The 17,267-nt window shown below is 39.0% G+C and overlaps 4 protein-coding genes and 1 non-coding gene across 5 annotated transcripts; 2 read left to right on the top strand and 3 right to left on the bottom strand.

Annotated features, from left to right (window-relative positions):
• LOC104739221 (1-aminocyclopropane-1-carboxylate oxidase homolog 1-like) lies at positions 247-1,959 on the bottom strand. The gene is made up of 3 exons (XM_019235890.1): positions 1,392-1,959; positions 835-1,156; positions 247-744 (listed from the first exon to the last, which is right to left on the bottom strand). Exons 1-3 carry the CDS (start codon positions 1,904-1,906, stop codon positions 577-579), a joined length of 1,005 nt encoding a protein of 334 aa, XP_019091435.1. The 5' UTR covers positions 1,907-1,959; the 3' UTR covers positions 247-576.
• TRNAA-AGC lies at positions 2,110-2,182 on the bottom strand. The gene has a single exon. It is a non-coding gene; the product is annotated as a tRNA-Ala (tRNA).
• LOC104739212 (anaphase-promoting complex subunit 5-like) lies at positions 2,441-10,497 on the top strand. Its single transcript, XM_010459487.2, has 20 exons — positions 2,441-2,747; positions 2,881-3,040; positions 3,132-3,253; positions 3,687-3,921; positions 4,314-4,491; positions 4,576-4,660; positions 4,769-4,854; positions 5,043-5,172; positions 5,560-5,592; positions 6,062-6,310; positions 6,610-6,687; positions 6,780-7,042; positions 7,154-7,213; positions 7,311-7,378; positions 7,618-7,723; positions 8,119-8,260; positions 8,376-8,474; positions 8,724-8,988; positions 9,908-9,975; positions 10,135-10,497. The coding sequence occupies exons 1-20, from the start codon at positions 2,577-2,579 to the stop codon at positions 10,285-10,287; spliced, it is 2,751 nt and encodes a 916-aa protein (XP_010457789.1). The 5' UTR covers positions 2,441-2,576; the 3' UTR covers positions 10,288-10,497.
• On the top strand, positions 10,875-12,519 carry LOC104739209 (4-hydroxyphenylpyruvate dioxygenase-like). The gene is made up of 2 exons (XM_010459485.1): positions 10,875-12,113; positions 12,207-12,519. The coding sequence occupies exons 1-2, from the start codon at positions 10,936-10,938 to the stop codon at positions 12,379-12,381; spliced, it is 1,353 nt and encodes a 450-aa protein (XP_010457787.1). The 5' UTR covers positions 10,875-10,935; the 3' UTR covers positions 12,382-12,519.
• On the bottom strand, positions 12,415-16,571 carry LOC104739211 (putative methyltransferase NSUN6). The gene is made up of 12 exons (XM_010459486.2): positions 16,296-16,571; positions 15,705-15,993; positions 15,291-15,438; positions 15,015-15,152; positions 14,847-14,909; positions 14,560-14,681; positions 14,155-14,389; positions 13,616-13,827; positions 13,174-13,274; positions 12,999-13,080; positions 12,809-12,870; positions 12,415-12,712 (listed from the first exon to the last, which is right to left on the bottom strand). Exons 1-12 carry the CDS (start codon positions 16,538-16,540, stop codon positions 12,601-12,603), a joined length of 1,809 nt encoding a protein of 602 aa, XP_010457788.1. The 5' UTR covers positions 16,541-16,571; the 3' UTR covers positions 12,415-12,600.

The raw sequence follows: 17,267 nt of genomic DNA, 5'->3' as shown, positions 1-17,267 counted from the left end.
AATCCCAAGCAATTGAAATTTGAAATTCATGAATATAGTGAACTATGAACACAACAAGTACACCATTACCAACCATTAAACCTTAAATATTGTCATCTAAATATATATATATATATATATATTGTCATCTAATTGAACTCAACACAAAATACAATAGAAATCCATACGCATATAAGTATAATTAACCAACATGTTCATCGTTCAATATTGAAATTCAATTGATTAATCGTATCCGGTTACACCTAATTTCGACCAAACGGAAATGACAATATTGAATCCATAAATTCCATTGCACATATTGTTCACACATCCCCAAGTCCCCAACACGTTACATAGTCTGTTTGCATGTAACTTGTCGAAGGGTGGGGATGTGTTGTATTTTCTCTCTGTGATTACAGACGATTTGTGGCCCACTCGCTTTAAACACAGTCTTATTGAAAGAAAAAGGAAAATTATTACAGAGAGAAAATAAAAAATCCCAAAAAGACATTCTCAGATCTTGAGAGAAAGTAATCCAGAGGTACCATCAAATCCCTTGGATCTGTAGAACTTTGCATACTCTGTAATAGTGGTATCTCAATATTTGGGAGGGTTTTGTTCAGACAAAAGCTCTTTGATAGGTCCATAAAGTCTAGGATTCGCCATCAAATACGAACTGAAGAAACACGCCACCGATATTCTCGGTCCATCTTCATTCGCCAAAACCCTATGCTCCACGCTTATGAACTTGTCGTTTGTTATAAGCTGCACAGTGCCGGGCAGGATTATAAAAGTCATATATTCCATAGATTATTAAACAACTGATTAAGTAGAAAAACGTAAGATATTTAAAACCTGGAGAAGATCTCCAACGTTTACGACAAGAGCCCCTGGAACAGGAGGAACATCAACCCAATATTTGTCATGGAGAACTTGAAGCCCTCCGATATGGTCTTGAAGAAGAAGAGTGAGAAAAGAATTGTCCGAGTGTTTAGTTAAGCCTAAAGTAAGGTCTGGTTGGGGACATGGCGGGTAATAATGGCCGAGCAACAGCAACGAGTTGGTGCAGTCCATGTCCTTGAGGTGATTAGTGTTTAACCCTAGAGCTTCTGAGAGAAGCTCAAAAAGTAATTCACCTAATTTCATCACTTCTTTTGAGTACTCAATCATCATTTCCCTAACAAAAAAACAAAATAAAAGTCCCCACCAAAAAAGTACCAACAGGGGAGATCTTATATAGTTGATTTAAAATTTTATACAAAAGTCATGTATTGTGATATTCGCATATGGAGTAAAATACAATTAGACCATACTATATAATTTCATCGGACCTAGGTAACATGTTACCCATATAGACCATAACTCACGAATGCTAATATTTGATTTCACGTTAACAAAATATGAAACCTTACCCACAAGTGGCGGGCAAGTCCTCCGGTCGTGGAGGATCCGGTGCCGTATAACAGCCGAGTGTATCTCTCCAATTTGCCGCGGATGAGCTAAAAAGATCGAAGTTGCTGCTATACACCATCTTACTAGCTGGATCTCGAGAGTAAAAACTTTTCTTCACCTCTGTGTCTTGCTCGTGAAACTCACGTATACCTTCTTTCATCTTCTCCAAGACATCGAGTGGGATACCGTGATTGACCACCTGGAAAAATCCCCATTTCTCCGCCGCGTCTCGGATCTTCTCCACCAAGTTCCTCCGCGTGATCGAGTCAGCGCCACCTCCTCCTTTGAGATCGATAGTAGGGATGGTGAACTCCGGGGAGGAAGGTGGTTTTGGACTTGCTAAAGTAACCGGAGGTGCACGGAATATGGCCGGAACCTCTGAGATCCCGGCATCGACAAGACCTTTGACGCCGGTTTTGGTATCGTCGAAAGCTTTTAGTTGAATTGAACGATCAATCGGAAGCGATGACTCCATTGGTTTTTTCTTTTAGCTGTAAATACCATTTTCATTGGATCTTTAAATTCTGAATGCAAACTTGTTTTCATAAAAGTCAACGACGAATATTGATTTTTTAATGAAAACGCAAGTGTATTTATGTTACCTAACCACGTGGGGAAATATAACTGGCAAATAATAAAAAACAACCAAGACAGATTATAACATTTAAAATTAAAAAATGGAGATGCGGGGTATCGATCCCCGTACCTCTCGCATGCTAAGCGAGCGCTCTACCATCTGAGCTACATCCCCGATGATGTAATCATTTGTCTGTAATTCTACTAACTCAATAAAAAGGCGACTATATGAGCTAATTGTTTGGGCCTTTGGGCTCTGTAGTTATGTAACTTAAAAATATTTAGCTTCTTTGGGCCTTGGTCTCTGGGTTGGATACTCTTAACCGGACGACTGTCAGTATGACCCGATCGTCTACCGGTATGAAATAACCGGTTCTTTAAGTTAGCGAGAGATTTTTTTTTTTTTTAGCTCTTTAATCTGTTGTTTTCTTTTTAAAAGTGAGCTCTCACTTTCCCGGCGACTCTTTTAGTCAAAATTTCAAAATAAATCCTCTTAAAGTGCCCTAATCCCGGCTGGTCGTCGGAGGAAATATCCGGCGAGAGAGTGAGTGTTTTAGCGACGGAGAGAGATGGCCGGATTAACGAGAACAGCCGGCGCTTTTGCGGTAACTCCACACAAGATCTCCGTTTGCATTCTCCTGCAGATATACGCTCCGTCGGCTCAGATGTCTCTCCCTTTCCCTTTCTCTTCCGTTTCTCAGCACAACCGTCTCGGCCTCTACTTGCTCTCTCTCACTAAGGTTTCACTCTTCTTCTTCTCCCTTTTAATTGCATTTTCTTATAGGTTTTCTGAGGTTTATCGGACGGAGTGTGGATTTTGTGTGTTAACAAAGTGTTATTTTCCCTGACGAGATTGAGATATTCGTGCTGCAGTGTTGCGATGATATATATGAGCCGAAGCTGGAAGAGCTCATCAACCAGCTGAGGGATGTTGGTGAAGAGATGGATGCGTGGCTTACTGACCATTTAACCAATAGATTTTCTTCTTTGGCTTCACCTGATGATCTTTTGAATTTCTTTAATGACATGCGAGGTTAGCTACTTGCTTAGAGGTCTGTTTTTTTCTTTTTGTTTCCCCCATCATGTTTGCATCTTATTAGTTATCATTTTTTTTTTGTATGTAGGAATACTTGGGAGCCCTGATTCAGGAGTTGTGCAAGACGATCAGATTATTTTGGATCCCAACAGCAACTTAGGAATGTTTTTTCGTCGTTGCATTTTGGCATTTAACCTCTTATCGTTCGAGGTATTGTGCTTTTTACGTTTTTGTTCAAAAAGATGTTTAGTCTGATGGTTTTGCTTGAAGGACTCGGATACGTATGTGACGTTTGCTTGTTTTTTTTGACCCACTAATAAGATAGAGTAGTTTTCCAGGCTAGATTTAAAATGTAGACCTACTTATAAATGCTTAAAATATGAGATTTAATGGCAAAACTCTGACAGACCTGGGTGAAGTATAATTTCTAGCGGTAATGTTCAGAATGAATATAGCGAACCTCTTGATTGTTCTTCCTTTTCCTAGGCTTGGACACCCAATTGTAATGTCAAAAATAAAGTCAGAATCTGTCATACAGCAACGGGCTCTTGTAATTTTCCGTCTACATTCTTTACCTTGCAGAAACACATAAATAAATGTTTGAAAGAACTGTCCATTTCATTGATATGTGAATCCCGTGCAGGGAGTTTGTCATCTTTTTTCAAGCATTGAAGATTACTGCAAAGAAGCTCATTCGAGTTCTGCTCAGTTTGATGCATCTAATAATGATCTGGAATCATTAACACATTATGATCAGATGGATATGGAGATCTATGCGATTGATAAAGCAACCGAAGAACTAGAGCTTCAGAAAAATGTTAGTGGAAGCGTCCCTTTTCACCTTCATACGCCTGAAGCAATATTCAAAGTGATAGAAGGTATCACTTCTGGTAATCCCGTTTTTTTGCTCAAAGAAAACTTAATACTTCTCAGATTTTCCAGGTGCTAGAAAATGTTGAGTGGATAGAGTTTTATATTGATGCTACTTTCCTTTCTATGTTTGGTAAGATGTTTTTGCCAATGCATTTGCATTAGTGAGGATCACAGTTCAACCTGTATCACACTTTTTTCCGAAGACTTTGGAAGTGTTTTTATGAAACTTTTTAAGATTTTTTTTGTTTGTTTATGAACAGTTACAAAGATATTTCCCTACTCTAATTAAATTAGTTGTCTGCTTTTGTGGTTTTGTTTCATTCTTACGTTTTGGCACTTGCTTGTTTTGTAAGGCTCTCAATGTTATATAAACGCACAGAACAAATGAAACATGCAGGTTTGCGAGTTTCTCCGAAGGAATCGTCAAGAACCAGCAAGAAAATTACAGAAACTACTCTAGTTGCTAGTGCGTCATCAAGTACAGTTGTGGATACTCTAGTAGATGAATCATTATTCCTTCGGACAAATTTGCAGATACAAGGTTTTTTAATGGAACAGGCTGATGCAATTGAAACGTAAAACCTCTATTTCCTTAGTAATCGATATATTTCTGTCAAAATACTGCTAGTTCTAAAACTTCCATCTCCTTGTAATGTCAGCCATGGAAGTTCAAGTTCATTCTCTTCAAGTTCGATTGAAAGTTTCCTTGAGCAGCTTCCGAATTTAGCCCCGGAATTGCATCATGTAATGTTCTTGCTTCTTTATATTTTACTTTGCATTCGATTCAGAAGTTATATATTCTTTGATTGTTTTAATATTCTTACATGTTATGTATGGCATGCAATGATGCAGGTTCACTTTTTGCGCTACTTGAATAAACTTCACAGCGATGACTATTTTGCTGCTTTGGATAATCTCCTCCGTTACTTTGATTACAGGTAATCTGTAGTTTTTGCTGTTGTTATCTGTTTCCAAAAAAAATGTCATAATTATCACAATATTACTGCTGACTGCTTATCGCTTGCATGTGACTCCTGTAAATATCAAGTTTTATTTGCCTGTTAGATGTTTGGCACTAAGAAATTTAATTCAAACATGAGTTGATCCATGTTCCATTGCCTTAAAGTGCAGGGACTGAGGGATTTGACCTTGTTCCTCCTTCAGCTGATTGCAGCATGTATGGAAGGTACGAGATTGCGTTGCTATGTTTGGGAATGATGCATTTCCGCTTTGGGCATCCGAATTTGGCCCTAGAGGTGAGCATTACTTCTTTTGATAGTTTCTATTGCTAAAGAATTGTTCTTGATCTTTAAAATACTTCCTGGATCGACCACATTGTACATTGGATAGTTTATTGGGCTGTTTGTGAGGCTAATAATAAGTGATGCTCATTTTTGATGAATCTTGAGTGTGTTAACCTCACAATATTATCCTCCTTGATAGATTACTTGAAATTGTAATCAGCTACTTAGCTCATACTTCTGTGTATATACAAATTTATTTTAGAAAGTTGAAAATTTGCCCATGCAAGCAGTGATTTTTTTGCTATCTTAACTTCATAATTATAAGCGATCTCACTAGACATGAAGTAGGGTCTTATCATTGTTTGTTTTGCTTATAATATGGTTTCTCTCCAACCACAGGTTTTAACAGAGGCTGTGCGTGTATCACAGCAGGTATATTCTCACTTAATTCATCTGCTGTTACTCTGTTTATAGTATATTTTGAAGAAAGTGGTGTGTTAAATTCCTGCAGGACGTGTAGTTGTATGAAAGTTTCCTTAAGCTGAATCTGGAGCTAGTCTTTTTCTATTTTTATATCATAAAGTTCTGCGAAGGGATTTAGGACCATTATTGCTATGTCTCTTAATATAATCTTGTATTTTAGAGCATCAAACATGTTTTACCGCTGCCAAAAAGATATATGTAACTTACGTACTGATTTTATGGTGTCACATGGGGTAGTGCAGTCTTAGCAGATATGAATTAGTTGTATTTTGTACATGATAGAAGGATCAATTTTTCTCACGTAGCTTCAATGTACAATCACATGAGTACCGTCAACAGCTTATGTTGTTTGAAGATACTGACTGTTATTCAAGCTATAATATATATATGGTATTTAAAACGTTTGTTGATTCTGCAGCTTAGTAATGATACTTGTCTAGCATATACACTAGCAGCAATGAGCAACTTGTTATCAGAAATGGGCATTGCAAGTACCAGCAGTGTTCTTGGATCCTCGTACTCACCTGTCACTAGCACTGCGTCTTCATTATCTGTACAACAAAGAGTGTACATACTTTTGAAAGAGTCTTTAAGGAGAGCTGACAGTCTAAAGTTAAGACGCTTAGTGGCTTCCAATCACCTTGCGATGGCTAAATTTGAGTTAATGGTAAGGTCTATTCTTAACTAGTTTTCTTGAGTTATAGGATGTGTTACAAAGAAAGAAAAGTCACCAGTTTTCCTTTCCGCATGTGTCTTCTTTCATCTCTTTTTTTTGTTTCTGTAAACTTGACGTACAAAGCTTAAATTGGCACGTACTTTCACTTTCAAAATATCTGTTTCTTTTTTAAAAATGCTTAGCTAGCCCTGCTTCTTTGATAACTGTCAAATAGTGCAAAAAATCCATATATTTGGTATCCTAATGTTTGGTATACGTGAAATCAGAATAGTTATTTTGTTGTAATACAGCATGTGCAAAGGCCTCTACTGTCGTTTGGTCCCAAAGCTTCGATGCGTCACAAAACTTGTCCAGTTAGTGTCTGCAAGGTACTCAGTATACGACCTAACTATTTTGACTAGAGTGAAATATTTACATCTGCTTTTTGAGGTCTAATCAGTTCTTGAATAATCCATGGCAGGAGATACGACTAGGTGCACACCTAATCAGCGACTTTTCTTCTGAAAGCTCTCCTATGACCGTTGATGGTTCTCTAAGCTCGGCTTGGCTTAAAGACTTGCAAAAACCATGGGGTCCACCTGTGGTTTCCCAGGACTCTGGTTCTAGAAAGAGTTCGACATATTTCCAGTTATGTGATCATTCGGTCTCGATTCCTGGATCTGTATCACAATTAATAGGTGCTTCATATCTACTCCGGGCTACTTCATGGGAGTTTTATGGCAGGTATACTCATACAATTTCGCCCTTTGCTGACCTTACCACTAGGACAACTAACCATAGAAACTTAAAAGTGTTGATTTTGTGTAGTTTATTAATTCATTTGTTTCTTGATAGTGCTCCTATGGCTCGTATGAATACCTTGGTGTATGCTACATTATTCGGTGACTCTTCGAGGTAATTTTCTTGAAATGTATCACTTTCTTGTCCCCGCCCCACACTCTCTCTCTTACATTCGTCTTGAGGGATTTTGATCTATTTCTTGCTTCTATAGTTCATCTGACGGAGAGTTAGCATACTTGAAGCTCATTCAACATCTGGCACTATATAAGGGACACAAAGGTTAGATTGCATAAGGTCATGTTTATCTTGTTATATAGGCCAAGTCAGTGTAGAAATGTCTATATTTTCTTCTAAATTTTCCAATCACGTTTATTTGTTGCTGCTTCTATTGCATGCAGGGTATTTATTTAGATCTTGCTTTATGTTTTTTTTTTTTCTTTTCCTGTGTTGGAAAATAAAAAATACGCATGTCGGATGAAATTGTTGTTGACCTGTTTTCTAAAACAATGCCTTTTTAGATGCCTTTGCTGCTCTTAAGATTGCGGAGGAAAAGTTCTTAACCGTATCAAAATCAAAAATTTTGTTGCTCAAGTTGCAGCTACTACATGAACGTGCCTTGCATTGGTAAGGTTCCCAGTCTCCTATACATGTCACTCAAGTTAATCTTTATTAGTTCATATTAGCACCATGGGTACGAGAAAGAATGGGGGATTCTAATCAACTTCTGCTCCCCCCAACGCAACTCTGTGCCGGAGTTTCACTATTTTACAGTACTCTAAATTCTCAATAAAGTGCATCTTCTTGATATTTTGCTTAAGCAACATCATAAAACCAGCAAAGCTGATTCATCTGCCCTCTGTGATCATTTAGTGCATTGTTTGAGGGTTATGTAGATAAATTTAAACGCTTTGAAACTGCATAAACCATTCATTTGGATATAGAATTTGAACAGAGGCTTTCTGTTGTGTTGGAATTGTTATCTCTTAAGTCAGCTGTTCTAACTTTCTTAACTCTATTAGTGGGAATCTAAAGCTAGCTCAACGAATGTGCAATGAGCTAGGAGGATTGGCATCAACAGCCATGGGTGTAGACATGGAGCTGAAAGTAGAAGCAAGTCTTCGCGAAGCTCGGACTTTGCTTGCAGCAAAACAGTATAGCCAGGTTTGTAGTAAATCCCTGACCATCTGTTATTAACTCCATGTGCAATCTATAATCTCAGGCCATGTGCTATTTTTAGTGTATCTTCAAATTTGCTTTCCTACTACGTTCTCTACAGGCATCAAATGTGGCACACTACCTTTTTTGCACGTGTCATAAATTCAATTTGCAAATCGAAAAGGCTTCGGTTCTTCTTTTGCTTGCAGAGATCCATAAGGTAATAAATTTCTAGCTTGAGAACACATTAATTGGACAATCCATGCTACCTTACCAGATTGGTTTGCTGGAATATATTTGTCCTTCCATGCATAGCTTAACATGCATGTATTTCTTCTGAATCTGATCTATCTCTGCTGATTAGGATTATAATACATAGAAAACGTTGTGCTATGGGTATTATTTATAATTCTTCATCAGTTTTCTAAGTGGCTTTCAATTTTCGCCCCCCTTCGTTTTTGGTTTACAGAAGTCAGGAAATTCAGTCCTGGGTCTTCCATATGCGCTGGCAAGCATCTCGTTTTGCCAGTCATTCAACTTGGATCTTCTCAGAGCATCAGCTACGCTCACGCTGGCTGAGCTGTGGCTTGGTCTTGGATCAAATCATGCTAAACGGGCATTAGACCTTTTGCATGGAACATTCCCTATGATTCTTGGCCATGGAGGTTTGGAGTTGCGTGCTCGAGCATACATCTTTGAAGCAAACTGCTATCTCTCCGATCCAAACTTTTCAGGTAGCTTTTGTTGTCTTTTACTACTTAGACTGTAGGTTTTTTTTTTGCCGTCAGATTGTAGTTCATGTTTCGTAGTTGCAATATCGAATAGTCATTGCCTTTTCAGAACGAACGGACAATGAAAATAATAAGCCAACAANATTGGACAATCCATGCTACCTTACCAGATTGGTTTGCTGGAATATATTTGTCCTTCCATGCATAGCTTAACATGCATGTATTTCTTCTGAATCTGATCTATCTCTGCTGATTAGGATTATAATACATAGAAAACGTTGTGCTATGGGTATTATTTATAATTCTTCATCAGTTTTCTAAGTGGCTTTCAATTTTCGCCCCCCTTCGTTTTTGGTTTACAGAAGTCAGGAAATTCAGTCCTGGGTCTTCCATATGCGCTGGCAAGCATCTCGTTTTGCCAGTCATTCAACTTGGATCTTCTCAGAGCATCAGCTACGCTCACGCTGGCTGAGCTGTGGCTTGGTCTTGGATCAAATCATGCTAAACGGGCATTAGACCTTTTGCATGGAACATTCCCTATGATTCTTGGCCATGGAGGTTTGGAGTTGCGTGCTCGAGCATACATCTTTGAAGCAAACTGCTATCTCTCCGATCCAAACTTTTCAGGTAGCTTTTGTTGTCTTTTACTACTTAGACTGTAGGTTTTTTTTTTGCCGTCAGATTGTAGTTCATGTTTCGTAGTTGCAATATCGAATAGTCATTGCCTTTTCAGAACGAACGGACAATGAAAATAATAAGCCAACAAGGTCTCTGTTTTATTAAGAATAAATTGAAGTGAATGACATTAGGGTTATGGTAGCCTAAGTGGGATGTTCATTACATAATGATAATCCGACTCTTATGGATAAAATTTTATCTTTCTCGTTGCGAGTTTCTAATTTGTTTTGACTTTTGCTACCAGTTTCCACAGATTCAGATACTGTCCTGGATTCTCTAAGGCAAGCTTCAGATGAACTTGAAGCTTTGGAGGTAACTTATGCCAAGAAGAATGCTATATAGCTTTTGATTCAAAAATAAAACCGAACTCTTATACAACTAAGTTTCAGCTTCTTTAGCTCATCATAACTGAAAAAATTGGATCTTCGTAACCGTGATATACTGTTGGTAATCGCTGTGTTTATTGTGCAGTACCATGAACTGGCAGCGGAAGCCTCGTACTTAATGGCGATGGTATATGACAAGCTGGGACGGGTTGAGGAGAGGGAAGAAGCTGCGGCTTTGTTTAAGAAGCATATAATAGCTCTAGAAAACCCTCAAGATGTGGAACAAAACATGGCATAAGAGTTTGAGACCTTAGTTAAATAAGCTTATTGTGCAAAGCTTGTAACTTTAAATTGTAACAATGTTCCTTAAGACGCGTTCTTCTAGTGGATCGGAACTAGACCTTGTGTAAACTCTTAACAAATTTAACAAACTATAAGCTAGGGATGACGGATGTAATCGTATGTTTGGGCGGGAGTGAAAGAATAAGAGGTGAAAATTCTAAAGGTAGCTGTAGATGGATTTGGTTTGGACATATGAATAGTGAAGTTGAGTTGTTTAATCACTGGAGATGGAGTTTGATGCATACATGTAAGGTTGTCTCTTTATGGTTGGACAGGGTTCCATCGTTTTCAAGTAATTTTTTTGATATTGGAAAAATGCCACTAGTGATATTTTTAACCGGTAGATAAGTCCTACACGTGAGCATTCCGAAACTGGACAAGGATGAGCCAAAAGAGCAAGCAGGGAGATCCATCACTGAACGTATCCTTATTTTAATCAACATCTGACCGTACACGTGTACACTTCGATGTCCACTGACGGTCAACATCTGTTGACCTGCCATTCTCGGTAATAATATTATAATCAGAAAATCCTTTATCTATCTCGTGAGCATCAAAGCTCAACCGATACAGACTCAGTTCCATAGCAGAGTTGGTGAAATCAATGGGCCACAAAAACGCCGCCGTTTCAGATACTCAGCAGCACAACGACGATGACGACAGCGCTGCGGAATCTTCGCCGGGATTCAAGCTCGTCGGATTTTCCAACTTCGTGAGGAAGAATCCAAAGTCTGATAAGTTCAAGGTTAAGCGCTTCCATCATATCGAGTTCTGGTGCGGCGACGCCACCAACGTTGCTCGTCGCTTCTCATGGGGTCTCGGGATGAGATTCTCCGCCAAATCCGATCTATCCACCGGAAACATGGTTCACGCCTCTTACCTACTTACCTCCGGCGACCTCAGATTCCTTTTCACTGCTCCCTACTCTCCGTCTCTCACCGCCGGAGAAACTAAACCGACCGCTACAGCCTCCATCCCAAGCTTTGATCACGTCTCTTGCCGCTCCTTCTTCTCTTCGCATGGTCTCGGGGTAAGAGCTGTTGCGATTGAAGTAGAAGACGCTGAGTCAGCTTTCTCCATCAGTCTCTCTAACGGAGCTAATCCTTCCTCGCCTCCTATGGTCCTCGATGGAGGAGCCGTTACGATCGCTGAGGTTAAACTATACGGCGATGTCGTTCTCAGATATGTCAGTTACAAAGAGGGAGACACGGATAAATCGGAATTCTTGCCAGGATTTGAGCATGTGGAGGATACGTCGTCGTTTCCCTTGGATTACGGTATACGGAGGCTTGACCACGCCGTGGGAAACGTTCCAGAGCTTGGTCCGGCTTTGACTTACATTGCAGGGTTCACTGGTTTTCACCAATTCGCAGAGTTCACAGCAGACGATGTTGGAACAGCAGAGAGCGGTTTAAACTCAGCTGTGCTAGCTAGCAATGATGAAATGGTTCTTCTACCGATTAACGAGCCGGTTCACGGGACGAAGAGGAAGAGTCAGATTCAGACTTATCTGGAACACAACGAAGGAGCAGGGCTACAGCATCTGGCTTTGATGAGTGAAGACATATTCAGGACTTTGAGAGAGATGAGGAAGAGAAGCAGCGTTGGAGGGTTTGACTTCATGCCTTCTCCTCCGCCTACTTACTACCAGAATCTGAAGAAACGTGTTGGCGATGTGCTCAGCGACGAACAGATCAAGGAGTGTGAGGAATTGGGGATCCTTGTGGACCGAGATGATCAAGGGACGTTGCTTCAAATCTTCACGAAACCACTTGGTGACAGGTACAGCCGAAAGAATCAGTGTTTCAACAAACAAAATACATTGTTAGGATTTGCTAAGCAAATGTCTTTCTTTATGATTGATTGTGTTCATAGGCCGACGATATTTATAGAGATTATCCAGAGAGTAGGATGCATGATGAAAGACGATGAAGGGAAGGCTTACCAGAGTGGAGGATGTGGTGACTTTGGTAAAGGCAACTTCTCTGAGCTCTTCAAGTCCATTGAAGAGTACGAGAAGACTCTTGAAGCCAAACAGCTTGTGGGATGAACAAAAAGAGAACCAACTATAATGGATTTGTAATTAATGTAAAACTGTTTTGTATTATCAAAACAATATGTTATACAGATTACTGTATGTCTTTCCATCTCATTAAAAAAATAAGATCAATAAGAAAATACCATCCTATTCTTAGGTTCAAAAACAATGTATAAAACACCATCTTTTTGGTGTGAAATGTCTTGGATCACGAGTCAACATTTTGAGATCTCAATCCTTGGGGCCGATGCTGAATTTAGCTATAAAGAACCCGATTGTATCGAGCTCAGATGACGGGTCAAATTTCTGAACCAGTTCCTCTTCACCAGGTCTTAACCATTCCCTGCAAAACATAAATGGGTTCGTTTATCAAAGCCATCTCTTTTATCATCAATCTTTTTAAGCTTATCAGATTACTCTAATGGGTACAGATGCTTACTCGATATATCCGTCGGGGAATTCACATCGACCAATTAGACCAGGTCCTCCAATCCTAGGATGCTGCATCAAGACAGCAAACACATGAAGATACATTAAGACAAAGAACAAGATCCGAATGCAATACGTGCCAAGATCTCAAACAGTTTTCTTGGTGCCTTCAATATGAAAAGGGTATTTTAGATCAAAACCTGTGGTGCTAAAGAAAGAAATCTGTATTTATCTAGAGCATAGCGAACCACGGCCTCGTTCTCGCTAGGGCTAATTGTGCACCTAACAAAATGGAAAACAAATCATCCACAGATAAGACTACAGTAACTCTCAATTACTCATGACTGTGTGACTGAGGACGTCTTGCATACTTACGTTGAGTATACGAGAATTCCACCAACGCGAACCAATTGAACAGCCTGGTCAAACATTTTCCTCTGGTACCATCCATGGTTTCTCAAAGATATAACAGTCTCCTACAAGAAATAACAATGGAAAATTCACTCCACAAGTCGCCACCCTTTGAAAAATCTTAGAAACAGGGAGAAAGAAACACAGATTCTAGTCTGAAATACTACAACGTACAAACACTTAATATTTTGATCTACACGTATAACAGTAAATATACTCCAAGAAGCTACTAAGAAACAATACGTCCGCCACATACAAGTGCTTAAGCTAAGGCTATCCACATGTAGACACCAAAAACTAGAACGTGTACACATTGTTAACTCATGCGAAGTAGATTCTTAAATAAAGCAAAATCACGCAAATGTAGAAGTTCACACAAGACAGTCAAGTCTTGAAATTATCTTACCAGTCCAGCGAACAGACGAGGTCTCAAGCCAAGGGCAGAACAAGGAGCATCTAAAAGGACTCTATCGAAACTATTAGGTGCGAAACCTTGGGACTTTCCAGCCCTTCCACCTTGGGATTGAGTTCTTCCACGACCATTTTTCAATCTTCCTTTATTCTTCCTGATGTCAGCTTGGCTAACATTATCCCCTCCAATTGGCTGTTCAGTTTTGGCTACAACATGGGCGATAATGGGAAAATCAAGCTTCTAGTTAGTTTTTGTGAACAACCAAAATATATAATATAGGGATTTTAATTTTTACACATATGCTATAGACGTGAGATAATGGGCTACACATGCCAATTTAGTAAGGTTATGTTCTGTATCTGTTTGATGCCAAAGTGATAATTAAGTTCCTTTTCCACAAAGGAGGAAAGACAATGCAAACATGGCAAGTTTATTGAGGTACTTTTACCTAGCAAACAAACAAAGAGGCCAACATTTCGAAGAAAACAACCAAACCAAACCAAGTAAACAGTATGAGAGAGAAGCTTAATTACCATTTTCCTCACACGATTTGTCAGCCTCGGATCTTCCAGAAGTAACAGATGATGTCATTGCCTCGTTTGATGGTAATTCAGAATGGCTAGTCATGAAACTACTATTATCACCGTTAACTAATGTTGTGGAGTCATTGACTGTGTTTGGAAGACAAACAGATTTTAGTGCATCCAGTTTACATGTTGTTATGCAGCTTAATCCCATCTCAGCAGACAATTCCTGGACATCCAGCACCTGCGTTTTGGAAAATAGTAAACAAACTTATAAGAGCATGCAATTTTGAAATCCTAACAAGAACTTTCATTTAGTATTCTAAGCATTCAATGTAAAATGGAAAACAAGTAAACCCCAATAGAAATCATATGTTTATCAATAAAAATTACTTTAATCATAAGAAACTGTACCTTGTTATGAGATCTATCAGCTGCGACTATCTCTCCCTCATCATTCATAAGTATTGCAATTGCAGTAGTCTTCCCTCCAGGTGCTGCACACATATCTAATATTCTCTCCCCTCTCTGAGGATCTGTGCACCAAAGATAAGAATTCAGGATCTCATCAATCTTGTTTCCACCTGGGGTTCTCATTGATATCTAGTATCTACTGTATTTGAATTATGGATATATGTAACTATATCATAATACGGGTGAAGGTGTAAGCATACCACAGACCGAAAATTAATATTACTTACCAAGAGCATGAGCAACAATAATACTTGGCAGGTTTTGAAGAAATATTTCCCCCTCAAGGACATCTAAGGAGAAAAAACGACAATGTAAGGGTAATGCCCCATTATGAAATAAGATACTGAGAGTCATAAACTGTAAGCTGAAGTACAAAAGCAAAAGAAGAAGCTTACTATGTAAAGAAGGCAATCTGAAAACTCTATTGCTCAAATCCACCGCAATTCCATTAGGAACACGAAACATCCCAGCCCTTGACAACATAGTTGTTCCCATGCCGATATATAGTCCACTGCGTTCACGATAATAAGGATCTACAATAACACTACGGCACATGTCAACTGTTAAGTTAAAAACATTTCACAAGATTTCTTAGTAATTGGTCAATGATATGATAGGTCCCTCCAGTTATTTTATAGTGACCAAAGCAAAAAAAAAATTCTGCTTCTTGCCTGTTGGCAGACCCTGTAGGGTGGTCCCACGAGTCATATTAACACTCCAGTCACCTTCATCACCAGGTTGTTCAATAGCAACACAGACAGCAACCGCATCTCCATTCTCAACATGGGCAGTGCAAGCCAGTACACCTGGAACATAGACCTACAACAGGAAAAATAGGAGATATATATATAAGTATATTTAGTTCACAGTATAGTCTATGGCATGGATTTATCACCTAGATTGTCAGAAACTATAATGAAGACAACCAAGATAAGGGGGGATTCATACTCTAACCCAAGTGCATAGTGTCCAGGATAGATACTTAGATACTTGTAAATAACTATCAAACCTCTAAAGCCTCATTCTGACATCATTGTGACTCATACCTAGCCACTAAAGTTTTCTTGAGAGAATATCGAGTTTACCTGGGCTCCTCTAAGAACTGCTTCAGCACACTTCCTGCTCACAAGTACCTCCTTAGGAGGGTTTTCAAGACCAAAGTCATATTGAATTCTATGTGGGCCTGAACCATTGACAAAAACAACATAGTCCAAACCAGGTATCTGACACTTGGTAATGGGACTACTTCCATCTGGTTGTACTAGCTTCAAGCCCTCATCCGAATCATTTAGAATTTTCGTAAGCTTTTCGATAACCGCATCACTTGTTGTTTTAACTGTGTTCACCCGAATGCAGGAATAGGAAGATGGGCGCCTAATATGGAACAAAAACAAATAAAAAGAGTCAAGTAAAATGTAGCAACACTAAGTGAGCAGATTTGTTAAATTTAGTTTCTATGGCTAGACTAGACTAAAATTGGATCATGTGAAGGAGATGCTAACATTGGGGTAAATGTATATAAGCTCACACACATAGGCACACAACAACAACCAACAAAAATTTGAGTCGATTCGAATATAATAAGGCGATGCGAATCCAAAGCTTTATGCACGTAAAGGAGGGCAATGTTGTTTCAAAAATTGATGAGAATGATTGAAAGGTGCGAAGAACAGTACGTGAGAGCCTTTGAAATGCGAGCGAAGTGGTCAGGTCCATAAGCTTTAGTGAAGTAGTCTTCCACTTCAGGATTCCATCGCAACACCGGGTCATAACAGTAACGCTCCGAATCAGAAGGATCCATCTCCGTCTGGTGAGAGAAAGAGCGTAACTGCTGAGAAACAGAGGAGAAGAAGGTCGTGGCTCTGGTGGTTAGGCAAGTGGTGAACAAAGAGGGTTTTAGCAGAACCTTCGCTTTACTCATTCAAGGGAGGGGGGAAGGAGCAAAAGCAACACGGAGCATCTTGAGGTGAAAGAGGTACTTTGTTTTAACATTTTAGAGCTTTAATGGTGGGATGGGCTTTGGGCTTCGAGGCCCATCACAATTACTATCTAAACGAAAACAGGACAAGTACTATTTTAACGAATTATGAATTATTAATTTATTATGAAAGCCTATGTTAAGGTTACTATGATATGGTGTTTATTTATATAACAATACTACTGATGTTGAATGTATTAGCCTGCAGAAACAGTTGTAAAACATGTTTTGCTATTGTACATAAGTCAAACATCCAGACTTTACCGTAAATAATATTTTACTGTGCCACTTTAACACCGGTAGATAAATAAATAAAATAGCTGTCACACAAATATAATGTACTAAAAGTAGAACAAACCATTCACAGTTTCACACCATACAAAAGGACTCAGAGAAGAACAACAACAAGGGCCATCTACTCTTCTTCTTCACGGTCCTACTCTTCTGGTACTTAGTTTCAGGTAGAGTAAGCTTACAATGTTTTAGTTTTCATCAACAAATCAAAAGATTAGAAATCTCAACGGTTTCAGATATATATTAAAACAGGCCTTTTGGCTGCTTTTCACTCACCGTGATTGTAGCATTGTCCGGAAAAAAAAAAAGAAAAAAAGACCTTGATCTTTACTCAATATTGTCCTACGCAGCCTCCACGTCAGAGTCAGATTCCGAG

Source organism: Camelina sativa, chromosome 14 (genome assembly GCF_000633955.1).
Source record: "Camelina sativa cultivar DH55 chromosome 14, Cs, whole genome shotgun sequence".
Classification (NCBI taxonomy): domain Eukaryota; kingdom Viridiplantae; phylum Streptophyta; class Magnoliopsida; order Brassicales; family Brassicaceae; genus Camelina; species Camelina sativa.
Note: the sequence above shows the minus strand (reverse complement) of the source record. Positions and strands in the feature narration are given on the sequence as shown.

Excerpts from the sequence above, each read along its gene's own strand:
- LOC104739221 (XM_019235890.1), bottom strand. The coding sequence starts at position 1,906 with ATGGAGTCATCGCTTCCGATTGATCGTTCAATTCAACTAAAAGCTTTC. Across the intron at positions 1,157-1,391 it reads GACTTGCCCGCCACTTGTGG|GGAAATGATGATTGAGTACT; the intron begins GTAAGGTTTCAT and ends TTTTTTTGTTAG. Across the intron at positions 745-834 it reads ACGTTGGAGATCTTCTCCAG|CTTATAACAAACGACAAGTT; the intron begins GTTTTAAATATC and ends GGCACTGTGCAG.
- LOC104739212 (XM_010459487.2), top strand. The coding sequence starts at position 2,577 with ATGGCCGGATTAACGAGAACAGCCGGCGCTTTTGCGGTAACTCCACAC. Across the intron at positions 4,661-4,768 it reads TAGCCCCGGAATTGCATCAT|GTTCACTTTTTGCGCTACTT; the intron begins GTAATGTTCTTG and ends GCAATGATGCAG. Across the intron at positions 8,475-8,723 it reads TGCTTGCAGAGATCCATAAG|AAGTCAGGAAATTCAGTCCT; the intron begins GTAATAAATTTC and ends TTTGGTTTACAG.
- LOC104739209 (XM_010459485.1), top strand. The coding sequence starts at position 10,936 with ATGGGCCACAAAAACGCCGCCGTTTCAGATACTCAGCAGCACAACGAC. Across the intron at positions 12,114-12,206 it reads ACGAAACCACTTGGTGACAG|GCCGACGATATTTATAGAGA; the intron begins GTACAGCCGAAA and ends TTGTGTTCATAG.
- LOC104739211 (XM_010459486.2), bottom strand. The coding sequence starts at position 16,540 with ATGAGTAAAGCGAAGGTTCTGCTAAAACCCTCTTTGTTCACCACTTGC. Across the intron at positions 14,910-15,014 it reads CAGATTGCCTTCTTTACATA|ATGTCCTTGAGGGGGAAATA; the intron begins GTAAGCTTCTTC and ends TTTTCTCCTTAG. Across the intron at positions 14,682-14,846 it reads TATTGTTGCTCATGCTCTTG|ATCCTCAGAGAGGGGAGAGA; the intron begins GTAAGTAATATT and ends TTTGGTGCACAG.